Below are 18,269 nucleotides of genomic sequence, written 5' to 3' on the forward strand. Positions count from 1 at the left end.
TTCCTTCTAAACCAAATGATAAAATCATAAGTGTATTAATTAGCATCTGGTAGATTGTTCAAACTGAATTTTTCTGCTCTGATTCTACGGGACTTGAGTAGATATGGGGAATGATTTGACAAGCGAGTTCACAGCAAGGACAGATCCAATCAAAATTTTAAATTTGAAAACTAGCCAATCGGGCCTTTTTTCATTGCATATTCTAGACAGTGCTCATATAAACCTTCCTGAGAGAACACAGACCTGTTCAGTCAGGATTTGTTGTCCTGAGGTCACCAGACTGCTTACAGAGCCTTGGAGTTTCATCTGTAACTCGTGCTCATGGGAAAGTACTGCAACTGTGACCAAAGACTTTCAGAACTGCTTTCAACATTCTCATCACCTTCTTACTTTGAGCAAGGATTTGAAAGGTACAAAGAATTAATTATGCTAATGTTCTCTTAGCAATTCAAAGGAAATAAAATGTCACTGCAGCAAAACTAAATCATAATTAGTAGATCACAAGTTCTGAAATAAGTGCTAAAATGAAATGTACAGAGATATTGTTTAAAGGCATGATAATACAATTTCTACTATTACACTGGTCAGTGGCAAGTGGCAAGTGATGAATGTGAGTCAGTAACAATCTTTTGCATCTCAAATAGAATAAGAAGCCATTATGCAATTAAACTGAACTAATCACAAAATCAATATGCAGTGGTAAACCAGAATAAATAAAAGGCATATTACATTACAATTAGTTGAACCGTCATTTAAATATAAAATACATGCTTGTTACATAATATGCATCTATGGAATTATCAAAATGAAATCCCCTTGTTCTACGAATATATGCTAATAAAAATGTTAGAAATATGTGCTTGTATCAATAAAAAATGACTTACAGAATTGAGAAAAAACTTTATGTCAACTGTGGTAAGAGTTCTAGAGGGACTTTAAAAAAGAAATAATCAGCAGTTAGTTGAGTTTTCATTCTTAGTGCAGTGAAACAAATTAGCATGTGACATAGCCATCTTTTAATAATAGTTTCAGGCTGCATTGACATGAAGTAATCAAATTTCCATAGGAAATTTAACTTGCATGCTAGACAGATTAATTATTTGGTGCATATTTCAATAGTTCCCATTATAAGAAAATATGCTCGAGTTTGTCACTGAGAAAGCCTATAACAATAGTTTGAATATTCAATAAATTTTAATTATCTTCTAAATCATCTGCCCACTGATACATATAATTGTGTACGTTCCTTCAAATATTATTAAATTTGACCAAAACCTAAGTGGTGAAATAGGAACTAAAATTAAATTAAAGCAACATCTTTACTCCAAAAGTTCTTAAAATTTAACAAATAATTTTGTCTTTTGTAATGTAGAACTTGAAAAGTTGGCAGATAATTTGAAAATCACATCCAGTTTCAATATCCTACTGTAGAATTCCTCTTTATTCCTTCCTAGGTTACTGATCCCTTTCATCCAGGAAACAGATTGGCAAACACCTTATATCTTTTGTCTTTATCCCACTTCATAAAGCACTTTAATATGCATAGCAGGTAGTTCCTTCATTGCCCTGAAGTGGTTGCCTGATAACATTATTCTCCTGTCACAGTAGTAAAAATGGAAGTCTAAAGTTCTCCAGAAGACTCCTGATCTCAAAGCCAGTCTTTGACCTTCTCAACACTGTTAAATCTGATTCATATTTCATAGGAGGATCCTTCATGTATTTTACTCTTATTTGAGACAAAATTGCGGCATGCTATTTAGGTTCCTTTATTTTTTTTGGAGGGGGTGGCAGATTTTGGCTCAAAGTTTATTCAAATCAACTGCAAAGAATTAGTGAAGGTTGGCATGCTGACAGAGTAAACTGAAGAATAGCTACTGACACTGGTAGGAAACAGTAAACACATTTTCAAAAGAACCTCAAGAGCTCCAGCATTGCCACAAGCTCAGCTCCACTTGGTTCAGTGAACATGAAAATCAGCTGTCTTTATGGACCCTAGCAAATCATGGTTCTGCCACCAAGCACCATGACTGGTGTTGACATCAGAATACTATGAATCTTAAAGAAAGGGTCCATTATGACTGATCAAAAAGGTGTGATAATTACTATCAATGATAGTAATAACAAGGCTAATATTTACCAAGCACTTAAAATATGTCAGTTGTATGGTAAACATCTCTAACCATCAGATTTCATCCTCTTCCAGTCTCTTCTCATCCCATTCATCTTTGACCTCTTGATCTTCACTTGCAGACTTAGTCTTGCTCCAGTGACTAGAACTAGTCCAAATGACAGGTAAGAAGTAAAGCTGTTAACATATTTGACTCACAATCTAAAACTCTAGCTCAAACTTTGGGCCCCATTTCTTTTCTACTGCAAGATAATTTGAGTCATGGCCCCAATAATATTACCCTCTATGTTTTAAAAGCCTGAAGAAAAGACCATATTGACCTTATTTACTACTGAAGTCTCAGCTATCAGTACCTGATGGCATGCACAAAATAGGTACTCAAGTATTTGCCAAATAAACTAAATGCATCACCCCTTTAGCTAGCTTTTACACTTCAGTTCCTAGGGTAACATTCCTAATCTCACCAGCATCATCTCCATCAGCAAGTGATAGTGGAGATTTACTGTGTGCTGGTGCTTTGTGCAAATGATACCACTTAATCCTCACAAACCTTGTAAAGTAGGTAGTATCCACTTCATCACATGAAGGGCAACATGAAACTGTGAGATAAAATGATTTTCACAAAGTCACCTGCACACACAACTGATAAATGATGGAACCATAATTCAAAGATCTGAGCAACTGCAAATTAAGCCCCTATATTCTCTCCTCTTGACTCTCCTGGGAATTGCACAGAACTTCAGAACCCCAAACCAAGGTTTTGAACCCTTGTTTCTTTTTTCCATTTTTATTAGTATATACTCATTGTACACAGGGGGATTCATTGTGCCAATTTCCAATAGCCTTACATTGTACATTGGTTAGATTGTCCCTACCATCTCCCCTCCTAACACCCTCCCCACTCCACTTAAAGCAATCGCACGAAGTTTCATCATTCTATTTCATGCATGTATCTGAAGCAAGCCCATTAACCATATTCCCTCACCTTCGTCTCCTTCATTCCCTTGTTTCTCACTGATAGTTTTTCCTCATATCAAACACTCATATTTCCAATGGCATTCAGCACATCCAACAAAGATACAGTTGTCTTTGAAGACAGAAGTGCTGTGTACACCAACACTTCCTTCTAACTGGGACTGGACCACTCTACCATCTACTCCATTCCAAGATGTGAGCCCCATTCTGGGTCCTCCAACTTTGGCCCTTCCCACCCCACTGCAATAAAACAGACTTCACTCAGCTATATTATCCAACTGCACCATGCACCCATAATTCTACCTTCTGAAGCACTCATTGTATTATATGACTCTGATGTGTAGTGTTCTATATATCAGATTCTTAAAAATGCTGAAGGATATGTCCCAAGACCTTTGTTGACTTCTCCATACACAATAATGTAAATACCATTATAGATTATAGTTTTGTCCAAAAAAACCAATAGAATCTAAATGTAATTTTAAGTGAGATTTTCCATACTTTCTTATTCTACAAACACAAAACTGATGTTGGTAATATTGCAACTGTCTTTATTGTTATTGTCATTTCACAAGAGATGCTGTCCATAGGACAGTGAGTGAAGAAAATGACTGTAAGGCTATGTTTACAATGGGTAGCAGATGGGCTCCCAGTGACACAGAGCACATCATTCAAATGCATGTCATGACACATCTTAAAAGTGACTTCATTCCATGGGCTATTAGAATTACTTTTAAGTAATTGTACCTGCAAATATTAAATCCACAAATGTCAGGGGCCTATATCACATGTTGTTCTTATCAAGCTGAGGGAACAATATAGTGCAGTGATTAAAAGAACAGCTTTCCAAGTCCGACAAATCCGAGTTTTAGGTCCAGCCTGTATTTATTAGTATTTGTGCTACCTTGGGAAAATTCCTCACTCTTCATGAGCCTCAATTCTGTCATCTGTTAAGGAAGCTAGTCCTCCTAGTCACTTCATGAGGACCTTGTGAGAATGAAATAAGACAATATGCATGATGTACTTGAAACATCAATAGGTATTAGCTCTTCATTTTGATAATTATTATTAGATTATAATTTCTGGGCAGGGATTTGCCCTGTGTTTGCCTGAATCCTTAATGCAGTCATAAAAACAGTTAATTTATTTAAAAGCCTGGGCTTCTAAAAAAATAAGCTTTAATTTTCAGAAAAAAAGGGCCTTCTGTATAATATAGGTCAAATGAGGTATAAAATAATGAGAAACATAAAACCTCCTGTGGCCTCTTTGGCTGAGGAGAAATGATAGCAGCATGGAAAGTCTATTCTGAGCCCCCCTGACATATTTATTTAATTGCAGCAGGCTTGTGAAAGGAAGGTTAGTTCATCTCTTTTGAAAGCAGTGAAAATATTGAGCTCACTTGAGCTTTCTGAGCTTTGGTTCACTTCACTTGGGTCTGCTCTCCTAGGAAAGAGCTGAAAGGATGTCATCTTTCTCCAATCCTAAAGTAGACCAGCTTCATTTCTTCTGTCAGGTAGTATCTCAAAGATGTCTGGCAAGCAATCCTGTTTCAGAAACATCTACTAACCCAGAAAATAGATAAATCTGTTCCTTTCTGAAAGAAAAAAAAAAAAGATTGATGGGGCTTTCCAACAGTCAATGCCAAAACTTCCTTAATTTGTGAAGTGACACAAGGACTTGTTGCCAAAGAAAGAGTTTGAGAGAGGTTGTGGAGACTCTGCTGTGGACTTAATATCTTCCATATAAACAGCTGCTCCCAGCATGAGAGACTGCTTCTGTCTTCTTGCAAAGGAGTTAGTATAATTGATATTTGTAAAAGATGTTTACTACTGAGGCTACTATGCAAATAAAAGAGATAGGAGAAATAGCAAAACAAAGAAATGTACTGTGTTTCAGTCACTTTTGCAGACACTTCCAACACAAGGATGCAATTGTATATGCAAATTGCAAGAGTTGCCAATTACTGGACCTTCATTCTATGCCAGACATTTTCCATGTACTATCATACTTTCACCTTTCATTCTTATGATGGATCTGTAAGGAAGGAGGTGGTATTGTCCTCATTTTAGCTATGAGGAATGTATGACTAAGAGTTGCTGAAGGACTTGTAGATGGCTACATGTATCATAAATAATGGAGACATAATTAAGCATAGATCCTCCTGACTACTGAATCCTAACCACTATCATACCTCTCAGAAGAGAAGAGAAAAACTCAGTGGGCCATGGCTCCACCAGCAAGGACAGTTTGGGACTTAAAGTGAGAACACTATAGACTCTACTGAAGAAATCACTGCAAAATTAAACAGAGAATATGGAAGTGGGTGGTGGATCCCATCATTTATTTGAGAATAGAAAGATAATACTGTTAAAGAATAATGGATGGTCCAAAGGACATGTTTATGTTTTCATCATAAATCATTTCATAGTAAATCAAATATATGTTTACCTATAAAGTGATGGGTTGTTTTTAACTACATCACTTACTTTTTTCTAAAGAGTTCTTACACAGTACCAATATCCTCATCTGCCTACTAACCTTTTCTGAGTTACTCTTCTCCGTCTCTCAGTCTTGCCATACCCTATTAGTTCCATTTATAGTAATTTCCATAATTTATAATTATATGAAGCATTTATTTGTCTAGTTACTTATTTATTGTTTATCTCTTACTCACAGCATAGGCAACAGGAAATGCCTAGCAGAGGGCACAGCTCACAGTAGGAGGTTAAAATTATTTTTCTGGATTGGATGTGTATTCAGTAAAGGATTCCACTACCTTATTGACTAGTAAATGTTCCTTATATTTTGTAAATATAAACTCTTTGTCAACTAGATTTGCTGCAAATATTTCATTATTTCACATTCCTTTATTTTTTATGATAGGTGCTTTATGCCAGAAATTATGTGTTATAATACTTAGTTTAATGTATTTCTTTTTATCATTATGATTTCTGAGACATATTTACCTATTTGGTCTATTCTTAATGATTTGATATTGTACATTTAGCTCACCAATGGTCTGAAATTTACTTTGAATGTGATAGAATTAGATATTTAAATCATATTATTTTCCTAAATGGTCTGCTTTCTCAACTCTTAATCTCGTTTTTCCTTCTATATTTCTTTATGATTCTTCATGCATGATATATTTATTTAATATATTGAATCAATGGACCCCTTTACATACATTGATATTTTTTCTATTTACTTCCATGTTAATCCATTTGTTGACAATCCCCTGTTTAAATTATTCTTGCTTTATAAAAATTGCATTTTCCAATGTGCTCTAGTATTCTGTAAGACAAGATCCTTCTCCCATTTTCCTTTTTCCAAATTTTCTTAATTTATCACAATAAGAGTTGTCTCATTTTTTACTACAGATTTTGACAAAAATTATACTCTCAGGCTTATATTTTAGTGTTGCAAAGCTTCATAGCTGTGTGTGAAGGAGAGTCAGAGTGAGGGAGACCTTATCATTACATGGGGAGAAATTGCAAGATGCTGCATGTAAGACTACTAGATAAGTAATATATCAGTAGATGCTTCTAAACTATTACTTTTCTGTAAAGGATTAACTTCAACACCAAGAATTTCCCAGTAGAATTGTTTGTAAGGATGAGTGTGATTATATAGATTAATAATTACCCATGGGGAGTGGGGAGAAAAAGAGGTATTTATTTCAACCTCATATTGCTCTTTCATGCCAAATGCATTTATTTCTCTGTGTAGTACTGAATACCTAATATGGTTAGCTAATTTTATTTCCTATAAAACAAGAGACTGACAATCTCATCCTTGCCTCCATAAAATCCTTTTTCCTCACACACCAATTTAATGAGTTCATCTATGGGAAGTAGTGGGAGAGCCTTTGTTACAACTCAGGACAATGGGTCTTAAAACTTTGCTAGAAATGGTCTTCTCCCTAGTCTTTTACTCTTCAGTCTTTCAGACTATGATCATAGGCCAGGATTTGTGGTGAATAAAAGAGAAGTTCCATTTGGCAAATACTACCTCTGGTTTAATAAATAGCTTCCAGTCTATTATATGTGATAAACAACCACTTGCTACACTGTAGTGTGAAGAGTTCTATAATAAAGAGATAAACAGCATGGCACACACATGAGACTACTAATTCTGCCTCATCAGCAGAGGAATAATCAAATAATCAAAACTCCAACTCACCAGTGCATGAAGTCAAAAGGGCAAAAATGTGCCAATACAAAAACACCTCTGGTTCAAAGGAAGTAAGGATTTATTCTGAGTCAAACATGAGCTACCAAGACCTAGTGATATAAATTCACATTACCTTGAATGACATAGTCCACAGAAGAAGAGGTTACATGAATGTTTATTCCCACAGAACAAAGAAGGACATAAATCAATACATTCAACAAATATATCAGTGGGAGCATTAGATAAGCAGGCTAAAGCAAAATAGGTATATTAGCTACTTTTATTGCTGTGACAAAACATCTGACAGAATCAACTTAAAGGAGGACAGATTTATTTTTCTCATAGTTTCAGAAGTGTCAGTTCATCATGGCAGGGAAGGCTGGCAGAAAAGAGCAGTTCACTTTATGACAGCTAGGAAGCAGGGAGGAGGATTATAGGAGAGGGACAGGGCAAGATATAACCCCTAAGGACAAGCCGCCATTGACCTACTTCCTTGAACTAGGCCCTACCTCCTACTTTTCACTACCTCCCCAATAATGCCATCACATTTTGAATTCATCAAAGGATTAACCTATTGATTAGGTCAGAGCCCTCAGAATCCAATCATTTCCCCAAAACCCATCAGCTGGCACCGAAGCTCTCATTTTATGAGGCTATGGAAAACATTTTATATTCAAACCACAACAGCAGGAAAATATTTTCTATAGGTTTCAGATGTTACATTATATCATTCTTAGCTTTAGAGTTAGTGGAGTCAAGAGATCACTAAGCTTAGTGATACTTTCTGAGAAATTTACCTAATAGTCATGAGAATATCAGGTCAGATATAAAACTTAAGGTAAATGGCTAGTACCTAAGATAGTCCAAGAAAATTTTGGCTCTCAACCTACATTTTTGTCCACAATCATAACGTTCCAATAAGACAAGGTCATGCAGTCTGCAGGAACTCAAATATAAATGCAACTTCTTCAGAGAACTTAAGTTCACAGCAACTAAGATAGTTTCTGGAAACGTTCATGAAAGAGCTGAGCTTGGAAAGATGAATATGAACACAGGCAAATCCATTTCCAGGTGAAAAGATAGGATAATTAAATTGTTGGGCCATGAAAATACTTTCCCTGGTTCAAGAAAAACAAATCATCTGGTATGACTTGGCATACATTGTAGGATAGGAAAATTAATTTTCTCTTTATCCTTAATAGTTCTTAGTTGAGACAATCTCTACAAAAAAAATTCAGATTAACATGAGAAAAACAGAAAATTAACATCTTGAGTACCTCATGTGTAGTTGGGAGATAGCCAAGGAAAAGTTAGTAAATCTCCAAGAGGGGACTTCAAGTTTATGTTTAAAGGCCATTTTCAACTGTAACTAGGAAAGATGCTGGCAACACCAGTAATGGGGAGATAGCCAGAAAAAGCACAGTACACATAATTAATCTTTGTAATGCAGATTTATGCCTTCTCTATTGACAAGACTCTCTAGTGGTTTAGTCTTCCTTCTCTTCCTGGTACACAGAAAGAGATACTCTCACAAATGAAGATTTCCTTGGTAGATGTAAACTTCCCTTACAGAAAAATAATTCCTACTCTATTTTCAGCACTTCCTTTGTCTCCAGTTTCTCAAAATAATCATCCAAAATAATACTTATGCCAAAGGGCCATATTTTGGGCTGGCATATTCTACTCTTCTATGGCATGTGTGGAGTGTTGGGTAAGCTAGGAATGACCTCTTCAGCCCTACTACTGATTTTCAAATTTGTCCAATGGGTAATTCAGAGGTTGTGTTGCTGAAGAATGATAGGTCATATTTGTGTTTCAGAAAGAAAACTGCCAAAGAATGGGGAGTTGAAGCCAAGAAACAGTAGCTGGGAATAATTTGTTCCTGCCAACTAAATGTAGAGTATACCTTTCTTTGTCTTTTTCTGCTGAAAGATGGTTAAGGCAAAGGAGAAAAAAAAAAAGGAAAGGCAGAAAGCTGAAAAAGGAAGACAAAAAAAACTATCTGGAGCAATTTTTATGCATCAGAAGGAGGAATGAGTAGCTGAAGCTTCCGTTCCTCTCATCTTGAGCGCTCATCTGGCATCTCAAGCCTGGAAAGCAGGAGCTAGCTACTGAATACTGTCCCATTTGTTTGACATCTTTCTCTCTTTTGCCTCTTACATCTGATTTTGTCACTAAGTACTTCTTGATTTTGAAAGCCTTTTCTTATTGCCCTCCTTCCTATTACCAGTACACAAGCTCCCAGTTCAAACTCTTAGAACATAATCAAGATCCCTCCTTTTGTTAGATTCTGTCCCTAGATGACCTTCCCCAAACTCTACTTTTGTCATTGAAAGTGTCACACAAAAGTTTAATTTAAAAGGACAAAATGAAGTTCTCAATAAATTTTAAGACTTCATTCTGCCAGCTATCATGGGTGCTCTTGTTTCCTGTTTGTGGTCATAATTTTCCTTCTGTAAATGCTATCAGAATCCCATTCTTTATTAAGTCAAAAGAATTTTTTCAATGTTTCAAAAAAATTCAAGGTTCACCTCAAATCCTTTTGTGCTGTTGTTTTTTTTTTTTTTTTCATTTTTCTTTTATTATTCATATGTGCATACAAGGCTTGGTTCATTTCTCCCCCCTGCCCCCACCCCCTCCCTTACCACCCACTCCACCCCCTCCCTCTCCCCCCCCTCAATACCCAGCAGAAACTATTTTGCCCTTATCTCTAATTTTGTTGTAGAGAGAGTATAAGCAATAATAGGAAGGAACAAGGGGTTTTGCTGGTTGAGATAAGGATAGCTAAACAGGGCATTGACTCACATTGATTTCCTGTGCGTGGGTGTTACCTTCTAGGTTAATTCTTTTTGATCTAACCTTTTCTCTAGTTCCTGGTCCCCTTTTCCTATTGGCCTCAGTTGCTTTAAGGTATCTGCTTTAGTTTCTCTGCATTAAGGGCAACAAATGCTAGCTAGTTTTTTAGGTGTCTTACCTATCCTCACCCCTCCCTTGTGTGCTCTCGCTTTTATCATGTGCTGTTGTTTGTTTTGGATTTTTTACTGTAGTGTTGTGGATCATAATCAGGGCTTCTTGCATGCTAGACAAGTGCTCTACCACTGAGCTATATCCCCAACCCTTCAAATCCTATTTCTTGATACTCATTTTTTGGTGAGTTGGGCTAGCCCACACTTCTTTCTTTCTTTTATTTTATACAAGGATTTGAAATTTAATCTTCTCACTGATTGACACATATTATTGACCTGAATATTTGGCAAGCTCTCAAAAGTAGTTCAATAATTCCCAACTGGGACATATTTACTTCAATTCAATCAATATTTTTTGTGCTACTAATGTGTACAAGGTATTAGCCTAAACATTCTCTGGATATCATTGTTAAAGAATAAATGTGTCAAGTGTCTGCTGATAAGAATAAATGACAAATTTATTAATATTGTTGTGGCGATATAGTCAGAGAAGAAACCAAGCAACACTCGGAGGAGTGGAGAACTCAGATTTTAATTTTTATGCTAGCGGGCCCAGACGTGTACCAGTGTCTGAGCCCCGAACAAAGGATTCACAGGATATTTAAAAGGCAGTGCAGGGTATCAGGTTACAAGGAATGTGCTCTCCCATAAAGTAGGGCTAGTAGTGGGTTAGAGACCTAAGGTTTAGATAAGAGCAGTGGGGGAGGCCTGCTTTGGAAAGTTTATTTACAAGTGGAGACAAAGGAAGGCAGGAATGGGTGCTTATCTCTGCATGGTGCCTTTCATCTTGGTCCCAAACTTTTGCATGGCTCTAATGGGCAACTCCTTACAGCTCTGTCCGAGGTTACAGCTTTTAATTGACAGTTTACCATGTTTTACAACCCTGTTTCAAGGCTATCATCTTCTTCAATATCAGAAGCCTACATACATTCCACTGATATGATTAATAATTTATGACATTAAAAGTAAGATGGTCTTCCTTTATTGAGTTGCTGAGTTCCATGTGTAGATTAAATTGTGATTTAAGTTACATAAATGTGTTTAATGTACACTTTTTATAGCAAGTATCCAGGATCAGTAGATACAGAAATGTAATCAAGCCTTTAACCCTGAACTATACACTTAATTTTGATGTATATATTGCAAATTATTCCATATATATCAGAAGTGCCTTTCTCAAAGGGTTAGAAGTTTAGGAAACTAAGATCTATTTGTCTTCTACAATTCCTTGCACAAGACCAGTGCTAAGATTTTTCTGCCATTAATTTTTAAAGCAAAAATAATTTCTTTCAATTATTTTACTTGCATGGAAAGTTTAACAAATGAGTTATTAACCACAACCTAAAAAATGGGATGCACAAAGAAACTATTTGTAAGGAAGACAAGCCTGATAAAAATCTAAGAACAAATGTATGGCTAAGTCACCTCTCAAATTTACACCAAGAGCCATCTGCCCTCTGGTATTCTTAGCAAAAATTATCAGGAAATCATGATAAAGAATCAGTAGTCAATTAGATAGAAAGCATATTTTTCCAAAGTATAGGAATTTTACCCCAGAGGTATTTGAAAATCATGAGGAAAAATAAAGATTCAGCCTCATAAGAGAACAAAAGTACCCTATATTATTGCCTTTGGTTAATGCTTTTTAATTCTTCTTTTTCATATCTTTAAATACAGAATCCCCTTCACCTACAACTGAGTTTAGAAAATTCCTTAAGTTCTGATGCTGATGTCACTGTCTCAATCCTGACCATGAACAACTGGTACAATTTTAGCTTGTTGCTCTGCCAGGAAGACTGGAACATCACCGACTTCCTTCTCCTTACCCAGAATAATTCCAAGTTCCACCTCGGGTCTATCATCAACATCACTGCTAACCTATCCTCCACCAAGGATCTCTTAAGCTTCCTACAGGTCCAGCTTGAGAGTGTTAAGAACAGCATACCCACAATGGTGATGTTCGGCTGCAGCATGGAGAGTATTCGAAAGATTTTTGAAATTTCCACCCAGTTTGGGGTAACACCCCTCGAGCTTCACTGGGTGCTGGGAGATTCGCAGAATGTGGAAGAACTGAGGACGGAAGGTCTGCCCTTAGGGCTCATTGCTCATGGAAAAACAACACAGTCTGTTTTTGAGTACTACGTACAAGATGCCATGGAGCTGGTTGCAAGAGCAGTAGCCACAGCCACCATGATCCAGCCAGAACTTGCTCTCATTCCCAGCACAATGAACTGTATGGAAGTGAAGACTACAAATCTCACATCAGGACAATATCTATCAAGGTAGGATGCAAAGCTTGGGTTATATTCTCATCCATAGGGCTCTCTGACAGGAAGTAAAAGTTTTCCTATCTTTCTCCTTTGCAGAATTCTTGTCTTGAGTGGCTTTAAACTATAATAAAATTTCTGAAAGGATTTTGAACAGCATAGGGCTAGCATTTCATGATCTGTACTTTGATCTGTAGACTTGTAAGTGCATGGTAAAGAGAGAGCACTCAGCCCGGCTTAGCTCCTTACTTCTTGTTGTGATCTTGGCAAGTTATTTAAAAGCTCTGAGTCTCAGTTTTCTAACTAGTAAATCAGAATAATATAGAAGAATATATTGCAGTAAACATACCGTAAAATTATGTACAAAAAGTATCTAACACCATGCTTGGTGAATAGTGAATGCACAATAACTTTCTCTCCCTAATTTTTCCCATCTCAATAGTCTTGAACAAATCTTGCTAAATATATACAAAGAAAGAAACAGTCACACAGGAAGTGACTGATTGATGGTTAAGGCATCAGGATTAGAATTTTATCTCTGCCACTTAATCCTTGCATAACCTGGTCGAGATACTTAGATATGGCTGGAGGTGTGGCTCAAGTGGTACAGTGCCTACTTTGCAAGTATGAAAGCCCTGAGTCCAAACCCCAGTCACACACCCAAGGTATTTTAAAAATAAAAATAAAATAAAATAAAAAGGTACTTAGCTGCTCTGAGTTTTGGTTTCCTATGTTCTTTATCTATTTATGTAAAATGGATATAAGTACATCCTATCACTCATGGAATTTTAATGATAGATAGATGAGATAGATGTATAGATGATAGATAGATAGATAGATAGATAGAAGATAGAATAGATGACTAGATATAACTAAAAGTTTCACAACAGTATTATTACATTTTAAATAACTGTAATTAGGCATCTTCCTGGTTAATACCTAAATCTGATTGAGAAGCTAGAATGAAAAAGCCCATTTAAAGTAAAGAATATCCCCTTACACAGAAATGATTTTCATAATCTTTGGGAAAAGGGGAATTATCTTTAAAGGATATTTTGTAGGGAACTAGATGTTCCCCTGGAAAAGGCCCACCTTATGATCAGGGAGGCCAAGTCAAAAAGTTATTGCTATTTCAGAGGTGAAAGCTTATCTGAAACTAGATCCCATTTTTAGGTGGCCCTCTTTGAACAGTGACATTTGACTATATTGAAGAAACTTTATGGTGTCTTACCTTTAGAAGGTGACTAAGATTGAAAGGAAAAAAATAGAGAGGATGAAACTCTTCAAGTTCTAATACATATATACATGGAAATGTCAGAGTGAAACTCCCTGTAGAGCTATCTTAAACAAACAAAAATGCCTTTTTTCAAAAATGTAAAACAGGTCCTTTCTGGGGGTTGGTACCAGTGGGGGAGGGAGGATATAAGGAAAGGGTGTAGGAGGGCAAATATGGTGGAAACATTAGGTACTCAAGAATGAAAATGGAAAAATGAGACCTATTGAAACTATTCCAGGAATTGGGGATTTAAAGGAGAATGGTAGAGGGGATGAATTCAACTATGATATACTGTAAGAGCTATTGTAAATGTTACAGTGTACCCCCAATACAACAATAATATCAGTTAAAAAAAAAAAACAGAACTATTTGGTAAAAGTTCAGGGAATCCTTACAATTTTAAGTTTAAATATGCACATTTGATTTAAGCACCCTACTTTGTGCAAGTCAACATGTTAAATGCCATAATTAAAGACTAAGCACAAATTATAAATTCCTTAAAGGATGTTGTTAACAAAGTAGAAAATAATTCGAGTATTTTAGAAATCTATTCATAATAAAATTAGATGTTCGATCATCATTTGAACTTTCCATTTTTCCTATACTACACTAGACTTTTCAAAAAATCAAACTATGCTTATTTTGTTTTACAGTCTCTACCCAGATTCAATCTATTGTTTGTGTACTAAAGCATAACTGAGCCCCAAGATTTTATCTAAAACAAGAAATAGTCTCCTTCATAAGAAACATATAAGCAAAGCTTTGACTTATAATTTCAAACGATCATTATTTTAGAAGGACAGTCATAAACAGCTGGCAGGAAAAGCCACTGTGAAAACTACATGAAGGTATTTAGTATCTTTCTGTCTCATGGAAAATGGAGAGCACAAGAAAAATCATTTTGTTTGGATCCTAAAAATGTTGAGAAACTGCAGGGAGGAATATTGTTGACTTAGGTTGTACGTACCTTAGGGATTCCTTTTATCAAGATCAACTGATCTTTCTGGCTTCCTGTGATTTAATTTACATTAAAATTAAATGCCTCTTCCACAAGGATCCCATGGCGCATCATGCATCAAATTTTATGATGGCATTTAGCCTATTCTACTGTCATTATCTGTCTATGTGTCTGACTTCTGAGCTAAAATATAAATTACATTATGTGGAGACAGTATCATTCAGCCAAGTCAAAGCCTACCATACAGCAGGCACTTAATAGATATTTATTGGAATTTATCAACATAAAAAGAAAGAAAACTTTCTGTTTATGCCCTCTATTATCTGTTGTTGTAGAAGAAAAATGGGTAGTTGACAGATAAATAACACCAAAATTAAGAACAGTATTTTTTTTTAATTTACCTAGATACTTACAGTCTAGTTTTCTTCTTTTCATTTTTTTCTCACTTTTTTTTTTGGAGGGTAGAAGGTTGATGGATAACCTCTACCCTTCATGGCTGTTTCCACATTTTTATTCCACATACTTTGAAGTTGTAAAAGAAGAATGTGAGGTTTGGAGCCCAGCAGCAATTCACAATGTATAAGTGTCAGGGACAATATTTTCATCCCCGTGGATGTGTTTGAGAAATGAACTCAAAGAATTTCAGACAATATGCTTAGGACTTCTTCAACTCCCTGAGGAATACAGTCAAAGAGAAAGTTTCAAAGTGTTCAGGAAAGGGTCACAGGAAGTGGGCAAATCCCTGGAAGGAGTCTTTATAATGAATAACTTAAAAAGCTGCCTCTTACCATAAAACATCTCTGGGTTTTTTCATCATACTTATTTATTTTTGCTTAATTCAGTCTTTTAGAAAGTTAGTTATTCTCAGTCCATAAGTCACATCTGCATATAGTAATTTTCTTAATTGTTCCTAAATTTTGCAAAGCTGACCCTACTTCCTCACTGCATAGTAAAAGCCAGGAGGATAATGAGCCTTGACTAGCGGGTGTCAGAGTTATGCAAGCTTTCATTTCTCACACAGTCATTTTCAGTTTGGGCTGACAGAATTGTTAACATTTTTAAATGTTAATGAAATCACCAAAAACATGGCATTTGCAGTATAGGCTTTTACAGTAGAAAAATCAGTTCTCATGCCAGACTACATAGACATAATTACAGGTGTAAGGGATTTTATTCTTTCTCAATTCTCTACATCCCAGAGCATATGTCCATCATAATTAAATGTAGACAAAAGCACTGGGGACAAGTTCCTTGTATGATCTTTAACAATTTGTTTGCAAGTTGTTTTATTAAATGTTAATTATTTGAAGCAACTATAGCTGTCATTATTTTTTGATAAAACTTCCATTAATACATATATACATCTAGGCATTTCTGTCCAGCCAATGACTATTTGTTGAACTAAAGTGAAGTAAACAAAATGAAGACTTGATTTTTACTATTTTGGAGTTGATAGTCTAATGTATTAAGGTTAAAAAAATAAGTAAGTGGATAAAAAATGGTGGAATATTTGATTTTTTGTCTATTGACAGGGTTTTGCTTTATAGCCCAGGCTGGACTGGAACTTGTGATCCTCCTTCCTTCTACCTCCCAAGTGTTATGATTACAGACATGCCCCCACACCTGGTGATGTTTGTATTTTTTAAGAATAGCGATAAGTTCAGATATACAGAAAAAGAAATCACTAACAGGTCTCAGAGATTTGGTAATGGATCTTGATAAATTAGTAAGAGTTGGGAGCAAACTCCTAAACATTGGAATAGCATATGTAAATTTACAAGACCTGGGGAAGGAATTTAGTACAACTGGAGCATTAATTATATATGAAGCATATTTGAGATAATTCCAGAGAAGTAATTTGGTAACAAACCACACATGGCTTTTATGCCAGGCTAAGAAGTTTGAATTGTATATGCATAATGGATGTCAGTTGGAAGCCATGACATTTTTATAAAATCACAAGCCTATGACAAATTAACCAGTCAAAGTAGTACAGTATAAATGCCTTGAAAGTAATTCTATAAAACCATTAGGATACAGAAAGTTATTACATTTCCTCCTTTGCTGCATTCTGAACACCAGACTCTGGTGAAAGTGAACAAGAATTTGAGGATTTACCTGGTACTCTTAGGATTTGGACTTGTCCAAGCTTACCTAAAGGCCCTATGTGCTAATAAATCTAGTGTTCTTGAAGAACGAGCTCCAGGGCTTAATAATAATGGTCCAGTGAAAGTCAATTATCCTGTAAGAATTCCAAGAGTCTAAACAGTCATAGAAATCTTAATTCCCTTGGCCTAAGTCCCTGACCCTTTGGCTAATTAATCATAGGCCTGGTAGTTATTCTAGCTTTAAAATGGGCTATGGAATCCTGTCTTCTATGAACAACTTCTGTACTCCATTTATCTATTCTGCAAGAATTCTATCAAGTAGGCAGTAATTCATTTATTTGTTGAACTTTACTAATATTAAGTCAAGCCCCTGGATGGAGACACAAAGAATTAGAACATAGAGGGCCCTGCTCTCAGGAATCTTAAAATTCCTTTCTTCTATTTTCCCACCAGCAGAGGATAGACACATTTAATTATCCATACTTATATCTACTTTCCTTGGCCTGGCTATTTAATAATCAGTCTGCATTAAACTATCATTCATTCTGTTAGTGATTACTGTCTGGTACTAGCTGACATTTCTAAGTCCCCTTCTCAGCTGAACCTGAAGCATGATCCTTACACACTAAAGCCTCTTTCTCCTTCAAGCTAGGTTTGCCTGTAACCTTATATGATCAAACAATACTGAGGTTCACTGGGCTTGTATTAATAGTAATGCTTTAATTACTGATTTTATACTTGAACTATTGTGTGCCAGCAATGGTGAAGCACTAGAAAACTTCTGGGAGAAAAAAAAAAGACTAAAACAAATACCCATTCAAAAAATCCAATGTATAAATTAATAATGGCCCCCAATCCAGTCCTAGATATAAGAATTCCAGATGAATTTGAGGCTGGATGACATAATTCTAATTTTGTATATTCCTGCCTACCATAACTATATATAGCAGCACTGTATCCTTAGTAAAGGTATTTAAGTTCTATAACCCTTAATTTTCTTACTATAAGGATACCTTTCTCAAAAAGTTAAGTAGTATGCCTAAAGTCATTCAGATAGTACCTTCTGGGGGATGCTTTAAACTAGTTTCCAAATCCACATTTCAGAATAAATATAAATTTTTCTTGGTGTGGTAGCATATGTCTATTACCCCAGCTACTTGGAAGATAGAAGTAGGAAGATCTCAAGCCAGTGCCACTCTGGGTAAATGCATGAGATCCTACCTGAAAAACAAACTAAAAGCAAAAAAAATTTTTAATAAGAGGACTAGGGGCATAGCTCAAGTGGTAGAGTCGTTGCTCAGAAAGCACAAGGCCCTGAGCTCAATCCCCAATACCTGGGAGTGTGAGGGAGGAACACTACCGTAACTGAGATCCTATGACTTTGTAATTTATATTTTTTCAGTCATAAGCTAGGAGGC

At 35.8% G+C, this 18,269-nt stretch overlaps 1 protein-coding gene across 1 annotated transcript in view; it reads left to right on the forward strand.

Moving 5' to 3' along the window:
* The window catches only part of Grin3a (glutamate ionotropic receptor NMDA type subunit 3A), a 166,438-nt gene that overhangs the window by 42,816 nt on the left and 105,353 nt on the right, over nucleotides 1-18,269 (forward strand). Inside the window, exon 2 of the mRNA XM_020179227.2 lies at nucleotides 11,920-12,524. Within this exon, the coding sequence (XP_020034816.2) occupies nucleotides 11,920-12,524 (605 nt within the window). The remainder of the gene's footprint in view (nucleotides 1-11,919; nucleotides 12,525-18,269) is intronic.

The sequence above is a fragment of the Castor canadensis genome, chromosome 13, assembly GCF_047511655.1.
Source record: "Castor canadensis chromosome 13, mCasCan1.hap1v2, whole genome shotgun sequence".
NCBI classification, from domain to species: domain Eukaryota; kingdom Metazoa; phylum Chordata; class Mammalia; order Rodentia; family Castoridae; genus Castor; species Castor canadensis.